The sequence below is a fragment of the Pteropus medius genome, unplaced genomic scaffold (genome assembly GCF_902729225.1).
Source record: "Pteropus medius unplaced genomic scaffold, Ma_sr-lr_union100, whole genome shotgun sequence".
NCBI lineage: Eukaryota > Metazoa > Chordata > Mammalia > Chiroptera > Pteropodidae > Pteropus > Pteropus medius.
Window position 1 is genome coordinate 8609201 of NW_024350927.1, and position 22964 is coordinate 8632164.

The window sequence follows — 22964 nt, forward strand, 5'->3', positions numbered from 1 at the left end:
CTCGCTCCTGGGTGAAAAGTCCACACTTAATCTTCGCAAGCTGAGGCGACAGTGAAATTGTGGGAACCCCCCAGAAATTAGCGGCGCATCCTCACGTTTGCAGAGCCCGAGCTGCTTTGTTCGGTGCAGGCGCATTTTTTAATGTGCACTTCGGAAGCGTGTACGATGACTTTACAAAATTAATGCCTATTTTAGTAGGGCCTCTTGCCCAAAATTAAGGGGAAAAAGCCTAATCATTACACGAGACTCCATCGTCTCTCACAGTGCCTGCGCCCACACCAGGGCTGTGGCTCTGCTGCGTTTTCCCGTGGCGAGAATTCTGTCGACGGGAGTGGGACTGAACGTCGCCTGACAGCAGGTCCTCCCTGAACCGTAGTTCAGTGGACGCTGGTCGCAGGGGGGCGTGGTGACCCACGTGCGCGCAGATTCAGCTTTTACGCGATTCTGCCCCACGTGCATGTCTTCCGAAAACAACTCTTGTGCCTCACTTTCTGTGATTTTCATATATTGGATAGTCTTGATCGTGAGGACTAACTCCTGGTACGCGCACACACACACACACACACACATGCACACACAGATGTTGGCGATGCTGAATGGTGAAACGTGTTGGGAAGGGCCGGAAATCACAGATGGACGCCGGGGCTGCAGTCAGACCTGAGGGCTTCCCTCCTTCCCTGGGCGCGTGGACAGGACTCCCATGATTCCTTGAGGGAACAGAAAAGGCGCAGGGAGGGAACAAGGGCGGCGGAGGACGCTGGGTGTGCGGGAAGGCGGCCGGCCGCATCCCTGTGGCTCTGAGCATGAGGGCCTCCGTGGAGAGGTGCCCGCCTGGCTTTGGGCTCCTGCCTCCCCGAGTCCCGAGTGAGCTGTGCGTGGTCCTCTCTTCCTCCCCTTGCAAGTGCTGGGATCTCAGCCCCAAAAGGCTGCTCCCCCTCTGCTCTCCCCTTCCCCACTGTTGGCTGTACCTGAGGGATGACCCGCCATACCTGTGGTGTGTTTAGGTTCATGCAAGTCACGAACTTATAAACTCACCCGGACACCCACCCCTGATAAAAAAACATTCGGCAAGAATAAGAATTGGTGGTGCTCATTGAACGTGACAAAACACATCTCGCTGGAAGAGGGAGCTTGGGGGGCCGTCCCCGAGGTCGGCAGTGAGGCGAGGGCGTCCAGTCTCTCGTTGCTAGTTAACGCTGTTCTGGAGATTTTAGCCACTGCAGTTAAACAAGAGGAAAACATAAGAGGCACAGGAATCAGCAAGAAAGGAAAGCTACCTGTCTTTGCAGGTGGCACAAACCCAGAGGACCTGAGATTCAGTGATAAAAATAACTCGGATCGTGAAAGAATCCAATAGGCAATAAGGTGAATGATACTTAAAAAAGAAAATGATCTGAAATAGAAAAATTACTTTTCATTATTTTTGTTCGCAAGTATGTTTGTTTTCAAAGATGTTTTTATGTCTCAAAGTTTAGCTGTATCACCAAACATGGCTTTTTAGTAATTTGAAAGGTCTTGTTCTCTTTCTGTTAGTTCCCAAGATGTGATTTGCTCTGATTTGTTTCCTCTGGGACTCTCCTTGCCTGGCCCCCTGTCAGCTGTTCCCACGTGCGTTTCCCAGCCTGCGAGGGACAGTCCCCGCTCACGGCCAGCCGGATGTTGAGAGGAAAGGCCCCCCAAATCCGGCTGGCTGCGGCCAGACCTCGGGAGCAGGAGGCCTGCTGGGGGTCCACGTGGGGCCCGCTCAGGCAGGCCCCCGGCACCTTAAGTAGGAGCTCCTCTCTTCTGAGCGGTTGGCAGCCTTGGGCTTTTCTTTGGCACTTTATTTTCAAATTACTTTAAACCAGAGCATTCCGCAGGAGTCGTCCAGAGGGCTTTTGACAAAACAGGGCTACTGCTTGTCCCCCCTTCCCTCTGGCCATTCCACTCCGCAGCGCTGGCGGCCGCTGCTGGGGCGCGCCTCGGCCCCGGCGCATGCTCAGGTACACGCCTGGGTGCCGAGCCAAGCGCCACGAGAGTGCCGCCCGTGTAGTGTTGCTGCCACACGCTGAACACCAGGTCCCCCGCCCTCCAGCAGCCGTGTAAAGCAGCACAGCACAATTCATACCGAACAGTTATGGGGTGCAGCGTCCCCTAAGGAGATCAACTTTACCCTCCTCCACGTTCTCAGGGTGCATTGCTCTGCACTGCCTTCCTGGGCAGCTTTGCCCCCCACCAGGGCTGCCCTGACTCACGTGTCTTGCATTGTCCTCTTGGCCAGTTTTGCTGGAGCACGTCCTCCAGTGGCTCCCTACAGAAGGCGGTGTATTGCCCAGGGCAAAGGCTCCGCTGCTGTGATGAAGGTCCCAGCAGTGACTTCCGGAGAGACGAATACCGTGTCCCGTGTGACGATGCAGTTGTACACAGTCCAGGGCTGACCTGGCTGCTGTGCTGTTGGGGACCCAGGCTTCCTCCTCCCGTCGTGCGGTCCCTGGGGGTTGCCTTCTGCGTGGCACATGATGGCATGTCCCTGCGTCAGTGTCCCAGCCTGAAAGGCCGTGGCGGACACCCCAGCAGACTATAGCCGCATCGTGCTCTCGTCCCGTTGGCCTGACGAAGCCACATGGCCACGTCTGCTGAGGGTGGGTCTGGCTGTGCAGACATGTGTCTGTTAAAACCTGGAGTTGATGTAGAAGAGGGGGGACCGATGGCTGCTCTCTGTCACAGATACCCGAGAGAGAGAGATGTTTCCTGTCTGGGAACGGCATCCTCCCTGGGGACACAGGCATCACTGCATCATCTTCCAGTATCTGAGGTTTCTGTTCAGAAATCCGGGGATTGTGGGACGATGGCCCGTGGGCCTGATTGCTCTTGATTTCCCCTCCACTCTGGTCACTTCTGCCTGTTCCTCTAACCAAGCTTCGCTACCTGTCCTGGCCTCCAGCCCGCCCCACCCTCGTCTTCCAGCTGACTTCTCATTGCTTAACCTGCTCTTCTGTGCGGTTTGCAGTTCTTGCGTGTCTTGTGTGTGATGTCACGTCTCCCCCCTCCCCCATCTCTGCAAATGCTGCTGCTGAATGCCTCGGTTAGCTGGCCACCAGTCTAGGTTGTGGGCCCCACCCCCACTGTCACTGAGCACTCCAGGTGTTCATGGGAATGGAAGGGGCCCAGGAAACCGGCTTTCTTGCGAGTGTCCGTGGGATGCTGATGGGCTGGTCTGGAGAATGGTCCCTGCAGTGAGTCTTCCCAGTGCCTTCTGCTGCTCAAGGCCCGCCTCTTCTGGGCACAGTCTCAGATGGCCTTACCTCTTAGCTTCCTAAGAAACTCGAGTTGCAGCCACCAGCAGCCTTCTGAGACTTCCTCTCTCTGCTCTCCGTCCCTCCTTTCCTGTAGAGCTGGCCCCTCATCTGGGCTCTGGACCCTCTCCTCACCCACTATGGGTTTTCGCCCCGCTGGCCAGCTCATCCTTCACACCGAGGTGCTGCTTCTCTCCTCTGACACAAATTAAGGCCGTGGCACTGGTCTCTTTACTTTTCCAAGAGGTGATCTGTCCATGGTCTCGTTCTTGCTGTCTACTAGGGTCGCGGGGGTGGGAACACTCAAAAATGCAGGTGCCCAGGCCCTGCCCCAGACCCACCGGATCAGACGCTGGGGAGGCCCAGGTGGTGGTCGTCTCAGAAGCTGCCCAGGTGATTCAGAACCACTGCCGTCCACGTTTGAGCCTGGAGAAGGGGACACAGCTGGGGAACTACAAGCCTTACTTGCATCTGGTGCCAGGGTGTATGTCTCTGCTTTCAAAACTCTCTCCCAGCTCTGAAGTCTTCCTTGTTTTCCTCCCAGGTGTCCCCAAGCGAGCAGCCCCGTGTCCTTTCATGTTAACTATTTTAAAAGGCTGAGAGGAGGAGAACCTCGTTCCCACAGTTAATTACTGTCGACCTCTTCTAATGACTCGGGGAAGAGCCCAAAGCCTAGGAAAGCAGGAGAGCTTGGAAACTTGCAGGTCAGGGGTGAAAGGCGGCGGCCGCGGCGGCCGCAGCCCTGGCCTATGCATCAGCCGCCGCGGTCACTTTCGCGGGAGGACCGGGGCCGCATGTGTCTGCGCCCGGAAGTGGACCTCGTCGGGCCCGTCTGGGCCACGGTTCTGGTTGCTCCCGCAGTGCCTGTGCTGGGTCTTCACGTGTGATAGGTATGGGAGTTTGGGCGTCTGGGTTAGACGGGCTCCTCGGCATCAGCGCTCACGTCTGGTTCCGAGTCAAAACTACCTCTGCTCAGAGCCGGGAAGTAAGGCAGGGGACATGTGGCAGGGGGTTGGGGCTACATCAGTTTCCTGAACTTGTCAGTTCCCCAGCAGTCATCTGGGCCCTTCTCCCGGAGGGTTCAGCGCAGCCGGCCTGGGCCGGGGGCCCGGGCACCTGTGCGTTTAATGTGTGCCCCGCGCTGGTGGTTCCGATGGTCCGCAGTCCCCAGAAACTCACGGTCAACGTGTGTCTTTGTCTCAATAAATCCAGCGGCCAGGCCCCCACACCCTAGTCCCTCGACCTCTCGAGAGCGTCGGCCACCACTGACCCCACCACCCTGACGTCCCCTCCGTGTTTCCTGCCCCTACACGCTCCGAAACCACGGTCCTCCATGCCGGGGTGGCATCGAGTGGCTGGGTGAGACGCAGATGCGGCCGACCTGCTTCTCAGACGATTCTCCCTCCGCTGCGAGCAGGGACGTCCGGGCGGGTCCCCGAGTCTCGATTTTCCCCTCACCTGCCCCGAGTGGAGTTTTTCCCCGAGGTCTGTCCTGGCCTGCTCCTCCCTCGCATCCTCCGTGGCCCCCTCCGTGGGCACCGGCAGGTGTTTGTTCCCTGCTCAGGTGTCCCCTCACGCCCTGGAGGCCGTGGGCACCTCCTCTGGGACAGTGGCCCGTGGACCTGACGTCTCTCTCGATTTCCTTCCTCACTTGGTGAAGCTGCTGTGTGAACGGTGCCACCTGGGGCCGCAGCTTCTCTAACTTAACCTCCCTTGGACTCGGTTTCCTTGTCAGGTGCTCTGGGGTTGGGCCGCGAAGTGAGGTGACACAGGGAAGCAGCCGGCACTTAGGCAGTACTTAATGAGGGTTCGTTATTTCTATAGTTTTTATTTCCTTTATTAGTTTGATTATTGTAGATACAGAGAAAGAGGGAGAGACTGTCCTGCATGGAGAACACCTGCCTTTTCCTCCTACCCAGTGGGGCATTTATGAAACATCATCGCGTGTGTGACCTCAAAGAGGATTTTAATGGTAAAGTCCCCAGCATGGGCCCCGTTAAGCTAAACGTCCATGTCAAGAACTTATCCGGCCCACCAGTTAAGACATACTCCTCCAAATGTCTCCTGGTCAGAATGTAAAATCTGGACTCCTCTAGAAAATATTGAAAAGGAGGCTGCTAAGGATGTTCTCAGAGAAAAAGCGGGTAACTTTGGAGCCTAAAAAGAAAAGTTAAAAATACCTAAACGCGTTGGAACTGGAAAAAGAGTAACAGAATCCACCCCCGGAAAGAAGCAGGGGGAGCCGGAGGGGGCCCGACTCCGCATTCTCGTCTTTGGGGCCCAGGCTACGGCTCCCACACGGCTCCGACTGTCCCCTCACCCTGGTCCCCAGGTCCAAATCCTCATGGCCATGCAACCTGTGCATTTCGAGCCGTCAAAGCCCCGCCACCTGTCCTGTCCCTCCCCTGGTTGCCATGTCCTGGGGCTCCCCACCGTTGGGGACTCCCCTCCCTCTCACAGCCAGCCCAGCCTGGTCTTGGCTGTCACGCCGCGGGCCTGCCTGCCACCTCCCGGATGCAGTCCAGAGTGGCTCCCGAAGCTCCTCACTCAGCCCCAGGCTCTGTTTCTCTAAACTCGCCTCTGGCTTTTCTGTCTCTGGTGCTTCTGGGAGCCCCTCCCTCCCCCGGCCGAAGCCCCTCCCCCTCCCCCTCCGCCTTGTGCCGGCTAAGGGTTCTCGGCCTTTCTTCCTCCTAAGAGAGTGCTTTCCTGGAGATTGTGCTCTTTCTCGTCCTTGCTCACCTCTCCCACGGAGCCTCGTGCCCACAACCGACTTGAATGTCCACCCTGGAGGAAGGAGTCATTTGGAAAGATGTCTCGAGTCACTGTTGCCAGGTGGCTGTGTCCTTTTCTCTGTTGGAATCACGGGCACTAAGTCAAACTGGCCACGTGGCTCTGGTGTCCTTGCTTGGAGCTGCCAGGTTGGGCCTTTCTCACTCGGATGGGCTCTGCCCTGGGCTCCACGGTGGCCTGCGGTGGCCATGCTCCTCAGAGGAACCCACTGCGCTCTGCCTGACCCTGCCCTGGCTCGTGGGCTGCCATTCCATAGCTGTGAGGGGATCACTGATCCCTTCCTTACATGGAGTGATTCTGCTTCCAGAACCAGACCAGGGCCTGGCCAGTTTGGACCATGCCTGCACCCACCCCAGGTCATGTCGGGACCGTGAGTGTTGACTGGCCGTCGTTTCAGAAAATGGCCAGGATGAGCTCTTTTCCGTCCTGTGCTATTGGGAGTCTAAAACAAATCCATGTGCTAGGGCTCCCCAGCAGTGATGGTCTGGGTGGGGCTGGGGAGGTGCCAGCTGTGCCGGGCCGATTGCGGGGCGGCCTTGCCGACCCCAGAGGGCCCCCAGCTCTGTGGTCCGCTTGCACTGGGAAAGTGACGTGACAGCGACTTGGTCAGGTCACTGGGTCTGCACTGTCACACTGTCCAGGCAGACGCGGCTCTCCCTCTAGCTGGAGACCACTCCGCCCTCCCCAGCAGCGAGGTCTCCCCACCCCCACCTTTGCCCCTGCATCCCATGGCCCCTTCCCTTCAGCACCTCGGACAGCGTCTGCACCCGCCCTTCCTGTCCCTCCCCTCTGGATGCTGGTCCAGGTGCCTCCCCCCTGCCAGGGTCACCCCCTGACCTGGCACCGGCCCCTCACTGTGCTCCTTCCCAGGCCGGGGTAAGCCCCATGGTTTCCCCCCTTCCCGTCCTGCACCGGTGCCTGGGCCCGTCCTTGCCCTCCACTCGCGGTCCCTGCCCTGGGAGCGCGACTCATCGGGTTTTCCGCTGCCCTAGGCCGATGGCTCCAGCCGCCTTCTCAGGACCTCCCTGGCATGGCTGGCGGGTCGCTCCAGTTTGGTGTCAGACACAAGCTTTTCTGCTGCGCACCCCCCCTGCAGTGGCGGCCACGCCCTGCCCCTGGCTGTCGAGCCGGATGTCCCGCACTCTGGCACCCTCTCATAGACCCTCCACCGCCTCCTCCGTCAGCCAGGCCTCTGGCCTCTGCCTTCAGAACATCAGAGTCTGCATTCTGACCACCTCCAGCGTCACCTCAGGGGTGCCCACTGGCAGTGAAATGGCCTCTTGCCCAGCCTCCCGACGTCCCCGACAGGCCTCCTCGGCACGGCAGTGACTTCGGGGGTCAGCAGGAGCCAGGCCAGCGGCTCCCATCTCCCATGCCTCTTCCTCCCGCCATCTCCCCCTGCGCCTCCCCACCCACCGCCGCCCGTCACCCCCGCCGTTCCTGGGACGCCTGCACGCTTTGCGCCTGCCTTCCCCTCCTCCCGGCTGCTTTCCTTCTGCCTGGGCTACAATCCCCTCGGCAACTGCACAGCTGTCTCTTTTACTGTGGGTCTCTGGAAAAAAGGCGGCCTTTCCTACCGCCTTGGATAAAGCAGACCCACGTCCCCTGACCCTGCTCACCTGTGTTCCAGAGCGTGTCTCACTCCTTGACGGGTATTTCTCCCGTTGGCTCGCCACCCCCACCAGAATGGAGTCTCGCTGGGTGGGGACTTTGGTCTGTTTTACTCACTGCTGCATCCCCAACACTGAGCACAGGGCCTGGTTCAGAGCAGACGTGCAATGTGCTGAACGCACGAGCTGGAAAGAGCGAACACAGAACTGCCATGCGGGGTGACACCACCCGGGGCAGCGTGCAAGGAGGCTGTGCACATGCTTCATGTGGGAACACGTGATGGTGGATCCCTCACTCAGTGACCACTTACTGAGCACCTCCCACATGCCAAGCCCGGCGTGAGGCCTGGGGATGCGGCAGAACACGATGCAGACACTGCCCCGCCTGAGACGTCAGGAGGCAAACCCCTTACAGCAGACCCTCCACACACAAGTCCAGCAGCCAAGAGGACACACGTGGCCACCCAAGGGTCCCAGGGCTGGGGGACTGCACAGCTTAGCCAGGACCCGGAGGCTGGGCAGAGGAAGAAATGGCAGGTCCCTGGGGGAGGGGGTGCAGGCGCAGAGAGAAGCGTGGTGGCCCAAGCAGGGGGCGTCTGGGAGGCGAGGTGCCGGACGAGGCCTCCCACCCAGATGCTCTGATGTGCCTGCTTTTCACGGGCGGTCGTGAAGGCGCAGTTATTTTGCACCTGTGGGAGGAATTTATTTCACTGACAAATACGGACTAAGGCACAGATGCTCCTTTCCAGTTCTGTGGCCCCGTTTAACGGAGCTCCTGCTGCGTGGTGTGGTCGACAGTGTGTCGAGCCCTCGCTTAGGGGAGAAGGAAGAAGTTGCTGAGCACGGCACGTCTGCTGCTTGTGAGGAACCACTGGTCCAGTGGGGTCGAGGCGAGCAGGCACATGCTGGCTTGAAGCCGAGGGCTGCAGTATGTGACAGCCACATGCCTTTCAGTTCTCACTTTCTAAGAATCCTTGTTAGTGAAAACGTTGTTCTCTGCAGCTAACACCTCAAAGAGCAGCTTCGACACTTCCAGACAGTGGCCCGAGGGGACCAGGGCGGAGGTCCAGTTACAACCTGAAACCCTGGCCCCCGGCTGGCCGTGGGATTTGTGCCCCCAGTCAGAGGACCCGCTAACCCCAATCTGAGAAACCGGCGTCTCCCTGCCCACGTTGGTCCCTCCGCAGTCTCTTCCAGCTGGGGCCATGTGTAGTTTGGGGTCCCTGCTGGCCAGCAGTCCTCCCTCTTCCGGAAATGCAAAGCATTTCGCTTGAGAAAAGCCGGTCAGCCACACAGTATGAGAATGTCTTTCTCTACAAGTGCACTGGCGTCTTCTGGTTTTGGTGCCATAGAAACTCCCTTTTGCTTGCTCTTTAGCTGTGGTCATTAGGGACACACATGGCAGATGTTCCCCAGCAGTATCTTTCCTGTTCATTCTCATGAACAGAGAATTCTTAAGTGTTCACCTTCACCCCTGACTTCAGCCGAGAGGCTCCTTTGAGGAAACACATCCCCTGTGATGATTCTTGGCCTTCAGAGATGCGACCTTGCCTTGCGTGGGCTCCGGGCCAGGCCGCACACTCCCTGTCCCCACTCCAGAGCAGGGCGGGGAGGGGTCTCCCGCATAGCCGCTGCCACCTTTTCCCTGGACTCTGTGGCAGTCGGGACAGGAAGTTGCCTGCCCTACTTTCTCTGCTGCCTTGTTCAAAATGGAGAAAGCATCGATTTTCACATAGCAGCAGGCAGATGTGACCATGACCTTCTCAAGCTCCCTCATACAGAACGTGAGGGATATAAAATAGCCGGCAGTCCCTTCCCCTGGCCCCCCTGGGTCCACTTACGCTCTGCGCACGGGAGCCACTGTCCTGTGTCCGAAGCCCCCGCCAGAGTCCCCACTCTTGACATTTTGGTGTTCGAAACCCTTCATCTTTAATGCACTGTACATTAATTGCCAAAAGTAATCCTCGTTTGTTACCGTAATTAATATTCCCCTGCCCTTGGTCCTGATTCACGGAGGTGCCGCAGGTACAATTGGAACCTGGGAGGGAGGAGCCAGACTAGACTTGTCTTGGGAGGCTGTCATTCAGCCGGCTCTTAGAATAACCTGTATAATTACCAGAGGGTGGGCTCGGCTTGTTAAAACGAGATGAACTTACTATCGTTTTCTCAATATAGGAGGCTGGCACCCACACACCGTCACTTGGAATTAAATATAGAAACGGGGGCATCTCAGTTGCCACCCACAGTGCAGTCAGCGCGCTGGGCTCCGAGCTGCTGACTGCTGCTTCGGGTCTGTCGGCAAGCGTGACCCAGCCAGCCAGCCGGGCCTGGAAAATAAAATCAAGCCTCTATTTTTAATCCAGTCAACATATTGTCAATACTTTAAAAAAACCTATAAGCACTTTAATATTAGATGCTAAAATATCTTTGGTAGCCGATGTTTATCCGTGTGTTGGTGGCCAAGTAAGTCTGATTTTTTTCCTTCACATAATTCCTGAGATGGATGCGGTGCCCGAGGCCAGCGGGTCCACGATTTTGATGTTTTACAGGGTGAATCTTGTGCATCGAGGACAGCACACAGCAGAGTGTCATTTGCCAAAGTTATTTTCCTGTCGTCAGCCACACCCGTTGTACCTAAATGGGAAAAAATGGATGAGGTTTTTCAGTAGGAATCTGGAAAAAGGCATTTTTGGGGAAACTTGGATACTCGATATTTTTACTTACCGTGGGAAAAAGGGAAGGGGAGAGATGGGGCTCCAGGTGTCAGGGAGGGCAGGTGGCTTCGTCAGCAGCACGGGCCCTGCGGGCAGTTAGGAGGGGACCAGCCACATACCAGGCAGGCGTGTTTCTGCTTTATTTTTTCTAACAAAATACGTTTTTCTCATTCGACACAGTGATTGTGAGATGTTGTCACCGTCGTAGTGAACTGTACTTTTTGGTCGCCATTTCACAAGCGTGTGGCTTGTGAATCATCTCAGTTCTGCCCGGTTGTTTCCTCCCAGCAGTGGGTAGCAGGGGGTCTCGGGACCCGCCCCGCCCCACCCCACAGGGCTAGGTCCAGGCCTGCTCCTCACCGGAAGAGGCGAAGGGGCTAGAAACCAACGTTTTATAATCTCAGTTCCCTCCCCGCTGATTAGCCCCCAGAGTCCACCTTACATATGGGACCGCAGAGGGCCACGGTGACCCTTCGCTTGTCTGCAGGTCCGCTGCAGCAGCCCTGAGACGTGCATCCATCACCGCACGGACACCTGGGACCGCCAGGGGCCACAGGCAGGTTTCCCACGGCCCGTCTCCTCTGGCAGAGATTTCTGAGTCCGTGTGATCCACGCTTCCCTCACACGCCTTTTCAAGGCCAGCGCTGGAGTTTGGGACAAAGTTTCCATGTAGCGAGCCCTCATCTCTATCTTGCTGTCACTTCCCATTGACCCCAGCGTGGCCTCCCCGAGAGGGACAATGAATGGCAGCGGGAGCCTCCGGGAGCTCCCCCAGGCCCAGTGCTGTGCAGCAGACCCAGTTCTTTCCAGAACCCCCTATCCTGTAGGGTGACTACTGGCGGTCTCCTCACCCGCTGCTGATAAACTCCCTTGGGAGCAGAATCTGCTCGTAGGCGCACGTGGTGGCATCATGCCTACCCCTGACCTAGCAGTGGACGTGCGTGAGCTCAGCCGTGAATGCCAGTCTTTCCATGTGACAGGTCTGCAGCTGGTCACTGTTCCCCACCTGTCTTTCAGCTACATTCGTACGCTGGCTCTTGGAATCGGGAGGGGGCTGTCCCGACCTAGCAAGATAATTTTGAACATCAATTTTGTTATCCCACGAGTCTCCTAGCACAGCTGGCTTTGGGCTTCTGTGGGTTGGATGAGCAGGCCTTTCCCAACCTCACTGCAGCGGTGAACCAGATTGCTGCCCAGTACGGCCCAGCAGCTTGCTGTGGAAGCCGCTTCCAGGATGATTGTGATCTGTTGGTCAACCTACTTCCCTCCCTCCCTTCTTCCCTTCCCTCCCCCTTTCCTGAGTGCTGCATGCCAGGTTCAGAACTGGGCAGGGACACAGAGACGGTGAGGGATGAGCCCACCTGCTGGCTTCCATGTCACACGTGATACAGATGGCCTGGGGTGGGGGTGCTGGGCCAGGGCTGATGGGGGCATCTGGCATCGGGAGCTCGCCCAGCTGCTGTGCCTTCCCTGCGTCCGCCTGGGGCTCCGAGCCTGTGCTGGCCGGCACACGCTTGAGCCCTGCAGTATAATTAGTAACAGTGAAGTCCCTTGCGCAGTCTCTTCCAGCGTTTTGGAGAAAGGGGCAGGACCCCAGTTCAAAGGAGCCGATTGCGACTTCTTCCATTCACCCTTCCATTCTTAACAGCGTCTGCTTTTCAGGACTAACAGACAAGGGTTATCTGTAGGTACCTTCTGCATTCTGAAATTAGTTCCAGCTCAAACTGTTGCTTCCACCCCCTCAGCCTCCTTCCTGCCCTGACGAGACACCCTCCCACCCCCACAAGTTGATGACACCCTCTGGTGGCCGCCCGCTGGCTGCGCTGGGTCCATGGCCCCCCACCTTGCCGTGGTCTTGAACTCTCATACTGTGTCTCGGTCAGGAGTTCCACTGGGGGTTCAGCCTCTCCGGTCCTGGATTGAGAGTCAGTGTGGGTGGCCACGGGTGGCCTGTGGTTGGGGGCTGGTCCCCACCCTGGCCGTTGGACACATGCTTCTGTGGGCTTCTGGTTCCTGCTTTGGAAATGGAGACAGTCATGTGCCTGCCCTTCAGGGCTGCTGTCCAGGGAGGGTCAACATTCGTCCGTCCGGGCACCCAGGAGGCGTCACGGAACAGAGCAGCTCCCTCCCTCCATGAGCCGGCCTCCAAGCCGAGCAGCTCTGCGCTGTGCTTGATCCGAGCCTCCTGGACCCCCAGGACACGCCAGCTGCTGTTCTTGGCGTCCAGCTCGCTGTGCACGATGGCCTCGTCTCCTCTCTAGCCTGGGCCAGGGGCTCAGCGGACGGGCCGAGGCTGCTGCTGCTGCTGCGGGCAGAAAGGCCAGGAGGTGGGCTCAGGCCAGGCTGCTGGTTCCACCCCGTTTCCAATAACTGCTTAACCCGACAGAGTCCTTGCAGAGCAAATCGCGACTCCTCGTATTAGACGTTGAGCTCTGAGCTGCTCGAAGCCAGCTCCCCTGACCTCCCTCGGCCCCCAGACTCATCGCTGGGGATGAGCCTGGCACCTGCGTGCTGTCCCTTCTGAAGACCCTTCTTCCCAGCATTTCATTCACATTCCCTTTAGATTGACTTCCCTGTGACTTTGGGCCTCGCTGTTGATTGAAAAGTGGGGGTGCTGCTGCCCCCTGCGTGGACTGCGCAGGATGAAGCACGGGTGGCTGTCAGTGTCTGCCACATCGGTGTCATTTATGGTTGTCATCATTTAGCAGGATCTTCTATGAGAAGTCCTGGTAGTAAAAGCGTAACTTTTTATTTAATCAGGAACACTAAGCAGAACTTTTTATTCTAGCGGTGCGCAAACATGCACAGAAATGGAGAGCAGGGTGTGGGGAGCCCCCTCCCGCACGGACACGCCCCCTCACCCTCACCGATGCGCCCCCTTTATCTCCCAGGCTCCGCTGAAGTCACGGCTTCTGCCGCTGCGTTTCTGTTTCTATGAGGCCTCTGGCCAGGGCAGCGGGACCTTCTGTTCTTGTTCTAGTTATATCGTATTTGTTTTCCCTACACAGGAAAGAGAGTTTTAATCACCAGTGTCTAAAAATGAGTAGATTCCTCCTGCACGTGCAGGTTCCAGGCTTCTCCGAAGTGCTAGTGGCGCGGGTAGCAGGGCCCCTCCAGCACCCTGCCCGCCTGTCCCCTGCCGAGCCCTGCAGGCATTTGCAAGTCTTCCCTAAACATGATTAACTGGGAGCCTGGCTTTCCCTGGGAGCCTGGTTCTCTGCCCCCAGATTTTTAGAAATCATTGTTTCCTGAGGTGAGTCTACAAGACTTTCTAAGACTTCTATCAGGTCAATTGATGTCACTTTGCTGCTTTTGTAGGTTAAAAGTGGTTGAATGTTGGTAGTTTCATGTAGTTCAACCTAAATGTTTTAAATTTTAAATACGAAATAAATTTAATACTGTGCTGTCCTGGGGGTCCAAGATTGGAGGTTCGGGGACTAGCAAGTGTGCAGTCGGGACCCCACCAGACCGTGGGGGGCTGAGCAGAAGGCCGCGTGCGGCCTGGGGTTTGAAGGCCCCTGGGTCCTGAGTGAGCTGGCTCTTCTTGTTCGTTTCACACGACAGCTTTATTGAGATGGTAGCCACATGCCATACAAGTCACGCGTCACAAGTCATTGATTTTTAGTGTAGTCACAGAGTTACACAGTCGATTTTAGAACATTTTCATAACCCCGAAGAGAAACTCTGTGCTCTTTAGCACTCGCTCCCCATTTCTCCCTGACCCCCCGCCCCGGCAACACGAGTCCGCGTTCTGCCCCTGGATTTGCCCCATCTGTACCTGGATATCGTGCGACATCCGGCCTTGGCGTCCGACCTCTTGCACTCAGCATGTTCTCAAGGTTCATCCACATCGTAGTGTGTGTCGGTCCTTTGTCTTCGCGTTGTGGGGTTAGGCCCGCTTTCTCTGTCCACTCGCCGGTCGGTGGGCCTTTGTGTCGTTTCTCCTTTCTGGCTACCGTGAGTGAGTAGTGCTGTCGGGAACCTGGGTGCAGGTGTTCGTGTGCACACGTGTACACCTGTTCCGCTCTCTCGGGCGTACACTCAGAAGTGGGATTGCTGGGTCGTGTGGTGACTGTTCAGCCGTTTGAGGAACCCCACACCTCCTCCCAGGTGGCCACCCTGCTTCCCACTCCACCAGCAGCTGCGAGGTTCTGGCGCCGCCCCCTATCACCCAGGCATGCCGTCTGCCTTTGGTGCAGCCGCCCCAGTGGGTGTCGCGACGGACCTTTCTGGCAGGATAAGGTGTCCGTAGAGATTAGGAAAAGGATCGTCATTTTGTAAGTGGCCAGGAACAGCCGCGGTCATTTTTCAAAAGCTCTGTAGGAAACCAGGTGTCCCAGCTCCAGCGTGCCCTTCTCGTGCCTGGCGTGGCACCTGCCGACAGGTAGCTTTGTGTGTGATGCCTCGTTTCCAGGCTAGGAAATAGTCTGACCTGCCCTGTCCCCCTTCTGTGTGCAGGTGTCACCATGAAGCTCATGGACGATGTGGCCGGGATCGTGGCTGCACGTCACTGCAAGACCAACATAGTCACGGCTTCTGTGGACGCCATTAACTTTCACGACAAGATCAAGAAAGGTGAGAGACCTCTGCCGAGAACGAGAGGGGGCGGCGGCCTCCGGCGTCCTGGGCCCCCTGCAGCTTTTGCTGTCGGTTCACACCCGGCGGTGCCCCGGCCCTGGCGTCTGCCCGTTTGCCACGAGAAACGGGAAGCCGGAGCCTCGTGCTCTGTCCCGCGGATGCGTCCCCACGCCTGCGGTTCGCTGATCTGACTCTTCAGTCTGGTAAAATGTGTCACTCCGGTATGATCAGAGCCTTTATCCTGCTAGAGACAGGCATAAACTCGTCCTCTGAAAAGGCCCCACGAACTGACCGCCGCAGAGGTTCCTCGCGGACAGTGGCCTCCGCCCCGGGTGGAGGGGGCAGCACCCGCCCGCAGCCCCCCGTGGCCTGCCTGTCTGCTCCCCGGGCAGTGCTGGCTTTGCTACTTTTCCCGACACAGAGATCTAGTCCCAGCGACTCGGGCCACACCTGGGAACCCGCTTGAGTGTCTCGGCACATTTGCCTCTGCCTGGGTGCGTGCAGCTCCCCACGCTCAGCCCACGTCGCTGCTGGTCTGGAGATGAGCGACTGTCCCCTCCCGACAAGTGGCGATTTCTGTCATGTTGTGTCTTCGCCCCTGAAACGTAGCGCTTCACTGGGGGTTGGGTGGTATCAGGGCTGCCAGAGCCTGGTGTCGGTCCTGGGGGAGCCTTGCCGTGAAAACAGCCATTGGAAGCCCCTGTGGAGTCAGGCCGGTCCCTGGCTGCGGGAGGTGACAAAGTAGGGGAAAGGCAAGCTGGACCGACCTTGGAGGGGACCTCAAGAAGCACTGCTCTGAGCAAAGCAGTGCTGCGTCCAGAGCCACAAAAGCCCCCTGCAGACCCCGCAGCGCTCCCCCTGGTCCCGCCGAGGCCCGGCCTGGCCACTGTGCTGCTCCTCAGGCCACACCTGGCCACTGAGTGCGTGAGTGCTGGGGCAAAGCCCCCCGAGACTGGAGGCGTTGCGAGTAAGTAGGCTTACTGAGTTGGATTTGGGATGCTTTTAGGGTACAAAAAGAGTAGTCTCCGCCCTGCTCCCCTCTGCTCTGCAGATCACTTCTGTTTGCCATGGACGTGGGTCACAGTGTCATCACAGGGTCTGCCCAGGACGAGTGAGTCTTGGCCGCCTTGGCTCGTCCTTCGTGGGCCTTGGATGCGGTGTGCAGTGCTGGCGTGAGTCTTTGGGACGGGATGGTGCCTGTTGTGCAGGATTCACGCTTCTCCTTTTCTGGAGCGACTCCCTGGGCAAGTGACCGTGACCAGAGCTTCGCTGTTAAATGCGGCCTCAGAATCCACAGTGGAAAGCTAGTGACTTTCTGTGGACCCCTCCTTGTGCCGTGTCTCCCCTGCGCCCTTCAGGAGCCGCCAGCCAAGAGGAGAGCTAGGCTTTCCCAGAGGGCCGAGCGGTCTCCTGGGTGTCGGCCTGGTCAGCAGCTGTGCTTTGCCGTTGAGGGAAGTTCCCATAGAAATGAAGACCCATCGAGAGATTTCCCTCCACCCCTGCACCCTGAGGCCAGAATTCGCCTCCCAGTAGGGGTCCGGGGGGCACGGCTGGGTCCCGGTCGGTGGGAACTGCTAGTTTGAGGGGAGGCCGTGCACACTGGCTGGAGGGCTTCTTCTAGGGATCGATTTAGGGGACCTGCTTTACAAAGACTCCTCTTCCGAAAGGTTACTCGTGCTCCCAACACAGAACGGAGCTGGGGCTTCATTTTCAGAAGCCGTGACTTCCGCCAGCATCCCGCCGCGGATTGGTTCCGTTCAGGCGGAGGCCGAGGGGTGAGCTGCGTGGCAAGGGGCCTGCCCGGGGCGCCCTCGGGGGTTCCAGCCTTGGCCTTGCACTCTGCTGGCCTGCGGGGCTGGGGAGCAGGGGCTGCGCCCGTTTTCTCGAGTCACGTCTTGTTTTGCGTATGAAGGAATTTGGGCCAAAACTAAAATAGCAGTTACAGAGTCTGGCCTAGTTCTGGGCCGGCGACCCCCAGGGGCCGTTTAGACACTGTCACGCCTTATTTGTTGTTTCCCGGAGGACTGTCCCTGTGTCGGGTTGCCAGCTCTCTGTGCCGTGGCTCTCTCGCCGAGCCTGCCCGTCACGGTTCGGGCAGTGCACAAGCTGCAGCTGGTCAGAGGCAGAATTGTCACATTTTGTCTCCAGTTCCAGGGGACAGAGGCCTCTGCAGGCGCTGCCGCTTCACATGGCTCCTGTGCTCCTTTATGGGGGCTGCAGAGCGAGGCCGGGCTCGCCCGGGGTGGCCCTGCTGGACAGCAGACAGACAGACAGTACGGGCGTTTCAGAAACTTGGGGTCGACGTTCCTGCTTGTTCTGCTTTGACTTTCTGATGCGAATCCGCTGAGATCACTTTACAGCCGCGGGACTCTCCGGGGCGCGGACCCCCAGCTGCTGCTGTCCCCGGGCCCAGCACCTTCCGCTGTCGCCTTGCGGTTCTGCCCTAATGTGAAGGGGCCAAGAGGGCCGGACCTGCCACCCCACGGGTGCGAGGCGGCACCGCCGAGCCCCGGGACTGCTGGTGTCCACGCGTGGGCGGCGGCGGGGTCTAGTCTGTGAAGAGCGGTGAGCGAGTGTCCCCGTGCTGCGCAGCAGACAGCTGCCACCGGCAGCTTAAAGGAACAGAAATTTTCTGTCCCCCAGTTATGGAGGCCGGCAGTCCGAAATGAAGCCACGCTCCCTCCAAGCCTCCAGCGGAGGGTCTCTCCTCGTCTCCAGCTCGGGGGGCTCCAGGCGTCCCTCGTGTTCTGGCTGCATCTCCCAAACTGCTCCGTCTTCGTGCGGCCCCTCCTTGTCCTGTTCCGCCTCTCATCCAGACACGTGTCGCAGGATTTAGGGCTCACCTAGATAGTCCAGGAGGGTCTCACCTCACGCTCCCTAACTCAGTGACCTCTGCAAAGACCCTTGTGTCAAATAAGGTCACCTTCTGAGGTTCTAAGTGGATTTATCTTTTGAGGGGCCACCATTCAGCCCACTACTGATGCCTCCTCTCCTTCAGCTTAATTCTTCAGACACAGCCCACTTTCTCTTACACTCACAAGCTCGGTAAAACTCCCTCGTGTCTCTGCCCACATGGGCGTCAATCCCTCTTTTGTGAAAGCCAGCGGTAAAGTCAGGGCCCGACCCAGAGATAGGGGGCCCTGAGGGGTACAGAAGCGAGGGGCACCCCTCCTTCCTGGGCCGATACAGTGAGGGGACAGCCCAGGAATTAAGCCTTGTTGCCAGCCACACGTGCCGCCCGTGTATGAGTCTCCTGTGGCTGCTGTAACGAACTCCCGCCAGCTCGTGGCTGAAAGCAGCAGACGCGCTCTCTGACCCTGGTGGAGGTCAGGCAAGGTCCGTGGGCCGTGTGTCCTTCCTGAGGCTCCGGGGGGCCGGGGGCTGAGCCTTTTCCCGCCTGTCGAGGCAGTCGCATTCCTTGGCTGCCGGCTCCTTCCTTCAGCCCCTGCTTCCGTCACCCTCTCCTCCTCCTCTGACCTCCTACCGCCCTCCTACAAGGGCCCTGGTGACATTGGGCCTGCCACCTCGCAGTCCTTAGTCCCATCTGCCGAGTCCAGAGTCCCCTGCATTAGGACTTGGGCATCTTGGGGACCACTTTTCTGATGACCGTAGGTGGCATCTTAGGAGACGGACTGTGACCTTCTGACTTAGCCATTTCGCTGCGCTCCGGTAGAGAAACAGCTGAGACCTGAGGCAGGAGATGCTCAGGCTTGTCTCCCTTCAGCCTCTGGTAAAGCTTCTTACTCTGGAGAGTGGGCCCTTGGACGATGTCAGGCAGACGCCAGGCTGTGGCCTCGCCCGTCACTCGGCGGGGCGGGGGAGGGTGTCCATCAGAAAGCTATGCCTGCAGCTTTGCGTCGTGGAAAGTCAGACGACAGCTTTGAATTTCAGCCACAAAGGGCGCGTGCTGAAGAGGGAGGGCTCACAGCACCCACCGTGCAACACGAGGGGGCGGGGCAGCTCTCCGCCGTCGGTGGCCGGTTCGCTGTTCACAGACGGCGTCTGCTAGGGCGCCGTCACTGCTTGCCTCAGCCGCAGAGGGCCACCCATCTCGGGACCTGGACCCTCGTTCCCATGCCGCCCCGTGTTCATAGTCTGTAACGCTGGTGGCCTGTCCTTCCTCTCCTCACGGCTGGGATGGCTGCCCGTGACACAGCCTCCCGCCTGGGGCTCAGAGTCCTGCGTGCCAGCCAGGTTATGCGGTCCTCAGGTGGGGCGTGCTGAGGAGCACTTTGTCCGTGAGACTGGGTCATGTCAGACCCTAGTGTCACCGACGTGGCGACTTGTCAGAAAATAGTTGCTGACACTGAAACCGCCCGCCCCGTGAGCGATGAAGCTTAAAAATATGAGCCTGCTTTTTACAGATCACTCGCTCTATTTCTATTTTTTTTTTTTTTCCTTTAGTCGAGATGTAAAAACTATTGCCGAGGCAACCGTTAAGAAAAGTTGAAGGGGGACATCGTCACCTTTGACATAACGGTTTGGAGACCTTGGGTGCAGAAACCTAAAGCTAAAATTTTCTTGTGGAGAAATGACCTCTTCAAACTCTTGGGGTGGAAAATGAGGAATCTTCTAGAAGGTGCTTTGGGGTGTGTTATGTAAGAAACACCGAAGTTACTTCACTCTCTCTGTCCTTCTCTTGATAAAGTTCACTGCCGCGGCTCTTTTTGGAGCTAAAGCACTGAGCTGTTCCTAAAAGCTTTAAACACTTGGCACCGTCTCAGCTGTGGTCGGGGCAGTTAACGCCGTCTTCCTTCTCAAGTCCCTGGCGAGCCGCTGAGGTCTGCCCATCTGCCCGGGGAGTCGGGCCGGCACCTGCCAGCCCCCGGGCCGTCCACCGCAAGCAGCTCAGCAACGACCTGAAAAGGGAAGTTGGCGCGGTCCCCCGCGCAGCCCCGCACAGGCACCCTCCCGCACCACGGGGCCCACGCAGCCGAGCCCGCACACAGCCTGGCGGGCAGGTGCTTACCCCGGACTCCCGAGTGGCAGCTGTCTGCCGCGCGGTTGTGTATGGGACTCACGGCTCCTACAGCAGCTTGAAGTCGCTGCTAAGGAAGGGTACTGACAGGTCGTGGTGTCCAGCCCCGGAGAAGGCACCGCTCTCTGTGTCCCTCTCGTCGGCCTCAGCCCAGGGCCCCTCTCCTGCGGGGCTCAGCGTGTCGGAGGCAGACTGGTGACGTCGGCTCTGCCTGCAGGACTGCAGGCCAGGAGAGGCACGTGCCCTTCCTCGCTGGCACGTGCCGCAGTCCAGGTGCTCAGCGGCCGCAGTGGCCAGTGGCCCCCGTATCGCGCAGTGCAGATAGGGGAACATTTCCACCACCGCAGAGTGTTCTGCTGGGGGCGCTGTCCTCTGGACTATGGGCTCAGTCCCCAGCGACCCAGGGTTCGGGCGTGGCTGCCCAGGCGCCGTGTGCAGGGTGCAGGGCCCTGGAAGGGATTTCCTTAGACCCCTGCAAACCCGAGCGTGCTCTGGCCCAGCGCCCGGCGCCCCCTGCAGCATGGCACCCACTCCACCCACCACAGCCCGCGCACGAAGCACCTCTGCCCGCAGCCCTGTCAGCGCTCGGTCTGCACGGGGGGACCCCTCAGACCTTGGGGTTCACCAGAAGGGCCGGCTGCTCGGTGGTGCCCGTGGACTCTGCTCTTTTGTGGAATTGAGAGGAGCTTGATTTTAGATCCAAATCTCACACTGAGTCAGAAATCCGAGAGTTGGAGCCACCAAATGAGAGCCTGACAGAACGTACAAAATACCACGCAAACCTGACCTTGTGCCTTGGTCGAATGCCTTTTCGATAGGACACCTGCAGTGCCGACTTCCTGGGCCCCTGTTGGACCGGCGGGAACCCGGCAGCTGTGCGATCTGCTGCTGGGACCTTGGCCCGAGTGGCCTCTGGGCTTCCTTCATTTTTCACTTGGAACCTCGTCTTGAGTTTCCAGATGCTTTTGGGTGTGTCGGGACCCCTCTTGAAACATAGAAGTGTCACGTTCGTTGGTAGAAACGTATCATAGAACTTTTTAAACGATAATATTCTCTGAGCTCCATGAAGTATTGTGTTCCTGATTTATAGTTACGATTTAGTGTAAGAGCCCAGAAGAACGAGGGGCTACCTTAAAATTCTCCAGCCGAGCTTCCACCTTGGTGGTTTCTGTGGTTTCTGTAGCAGTTTACCAAAAATTTAGTGGCTCCAACAACTCAAATTTGTTCGGGTCTCAGAGGCTAAAACCCAGGTGTGGCAGGGCGGTTTCCTTCTGGAGGCTCCAGGGGGAAAATCTGTTTCTCGCCTTCCCGGCTTATGGAAGCACCTGCCTCCCTTGCGTTCCTCGCTCGTGGCTGCTCCCTCCACCTTCAAAGTCAGCCGCATAGGATCTCTCCGCATCTCGCTGACCCTCACCTCCTGCCTCCCTCGCAATGACATTGGGCCCACCGGGATAACCCAGGCCGACCTCCCATCTCCAAGCCCTTAACCTAATCACATCTGTAAAGTCCCTTTGCCACGTCCGGTCACATAATTCACAGGTTCTGGGGATTACGATGTGGACGTCTTTGGAGACCGATGTTCCCACCTGCCAGAATAGTTAGTTAATTGCACCTGACACAGGCAGGTAGAGCTCCAGCCCATTTCTGAGCTCTGCCTCTTTCCCACGTGCTGTCTTATCCTATGAGCTAGGGAGCGGGAGGATAAGCGGGTCCCCAAAGGTCTGAACAGTGCCTCTGCCTCCTCCCCGGTACCCGGCCAGCATCCCTCTCTCCCATGACCATAAGACACAGGGAACCCAAGCTCTTCCCACGAGAGGAAACCCACAGAAATTCCCTGGCAGGAGGTGTGGATGGGGGCCACCCTCACGGGGACAGCAAGCTGAAGGACAGCTGCACCACGCCCTTGCCTTGTCCCCCATGTAATTTCCTCCCAGTGACCGTGACGAAGTCATGGCTGCTCATGATTACCTTCCAGGTTAGAAATCCAAGGAAACATCTAACTTTAACTAAAACAGATCTTAAACAACAAAGCATGTTGACCATGCGCATTAGACACAGGAACAAAAAGAGACACTGTCTCAAGTGTCGCTTATGTTACAGAACGCAGCGATTCCTTCTCCAAAGTCAGAATCTCAGTCACAGCCCCGACCCCAGCCCTTTCGCCTTTCAGAGGCGGCAGCGTCATCCCTCTAGCAAGTCACAGGCTCTGAAGCTGAGGACACGACCACGGGACGGTACCTGACTGGGTCGCCGCGGGGCTGGGACCTAAACTGAAACTGACCAGTCCCAGTTCTGGCCGTTACCAGGACGGACCCCAGGGTGTGCCCTGGATGCCCTGCAGGTGACTCTACACCCTCATCACTCATGTAATGCCCCTCGTTGCTGACCATGTGGCCTTCCTTCCCCCCAGAAATGGCTGCATCCGACATGAAATGCTCCCTGGAAGCATGACGTTGAATGTGGTATGGAATATTCTGAACTTTATAACATGGAATAACCGCTCCCGCCTCTGGCCCGCCCACATGCTCACCCCTAACTGTCAGCTGTGCTGCCCCGACTCATCTGTCTTCCATGGTCTCTAACCATGTCTCGTGGGGCCTGTCTCCCTGGAGCTAAGATGGGGGTTCCCGGGGGTATTAAAGGTCCCCACAGCCAGCACTGCTTTGGGGAGCAGGTCCCAGCAATGTACGTGGGGCTCAGGCCAGAGCCAGGCCATGCTGCGAAGGGTGTTCTGGCCAAATGTTGGCGGAGGCCCAGCCAGGTGCCAGCCCTTCCCTTGCACACCCCCGAGGGTCAGCGCTGCCTCGTGGGCCAGACACCGTTGGTGGTGGTCACGGCTGCAGCAAGTGCCTCCCGCCACCAGGCACGAGCTCGGCCCCTGGCTCATTTCGTGCCGTCCCCATAGCTGCTCGGCGAGACAGTGCGTCTGTGTGTCGCAGAAACGCTGCTGTCTGTGAGGTGGAGGAGTCACGTAGCGGGACAAGCTCACGGCCTTCAGGGCGGGGGCAGAGGAGGGCTC

General features: G+C 58.2%; 1 protein-coding gene across 1 annotated transcript in view; it reads left to right on the forward strand.

Annotated features, from left to right (window-relative positions):
* Positions 1 to 22964, forward strand: part of ACOT7 (acyl-CoA thioesterase 7) — an 86550-nt gene that overhangs the window by 48786 nt on the left and 14800 nt on the right. The window contains exons 6-7 of the mRNA XM_039842033.1: positions 14500 to 14596; positions 14804 to 14964. Of these exons, the coding sequence (XP_039697967.1) occupies positions 14500 to 14596; positions 14804 to 14964 (258 nt within the window). The remainder of the gene's footprint in view (positions 1 to 14499; positions 14597 to 14803; positions 14965 to 22964) is intronic.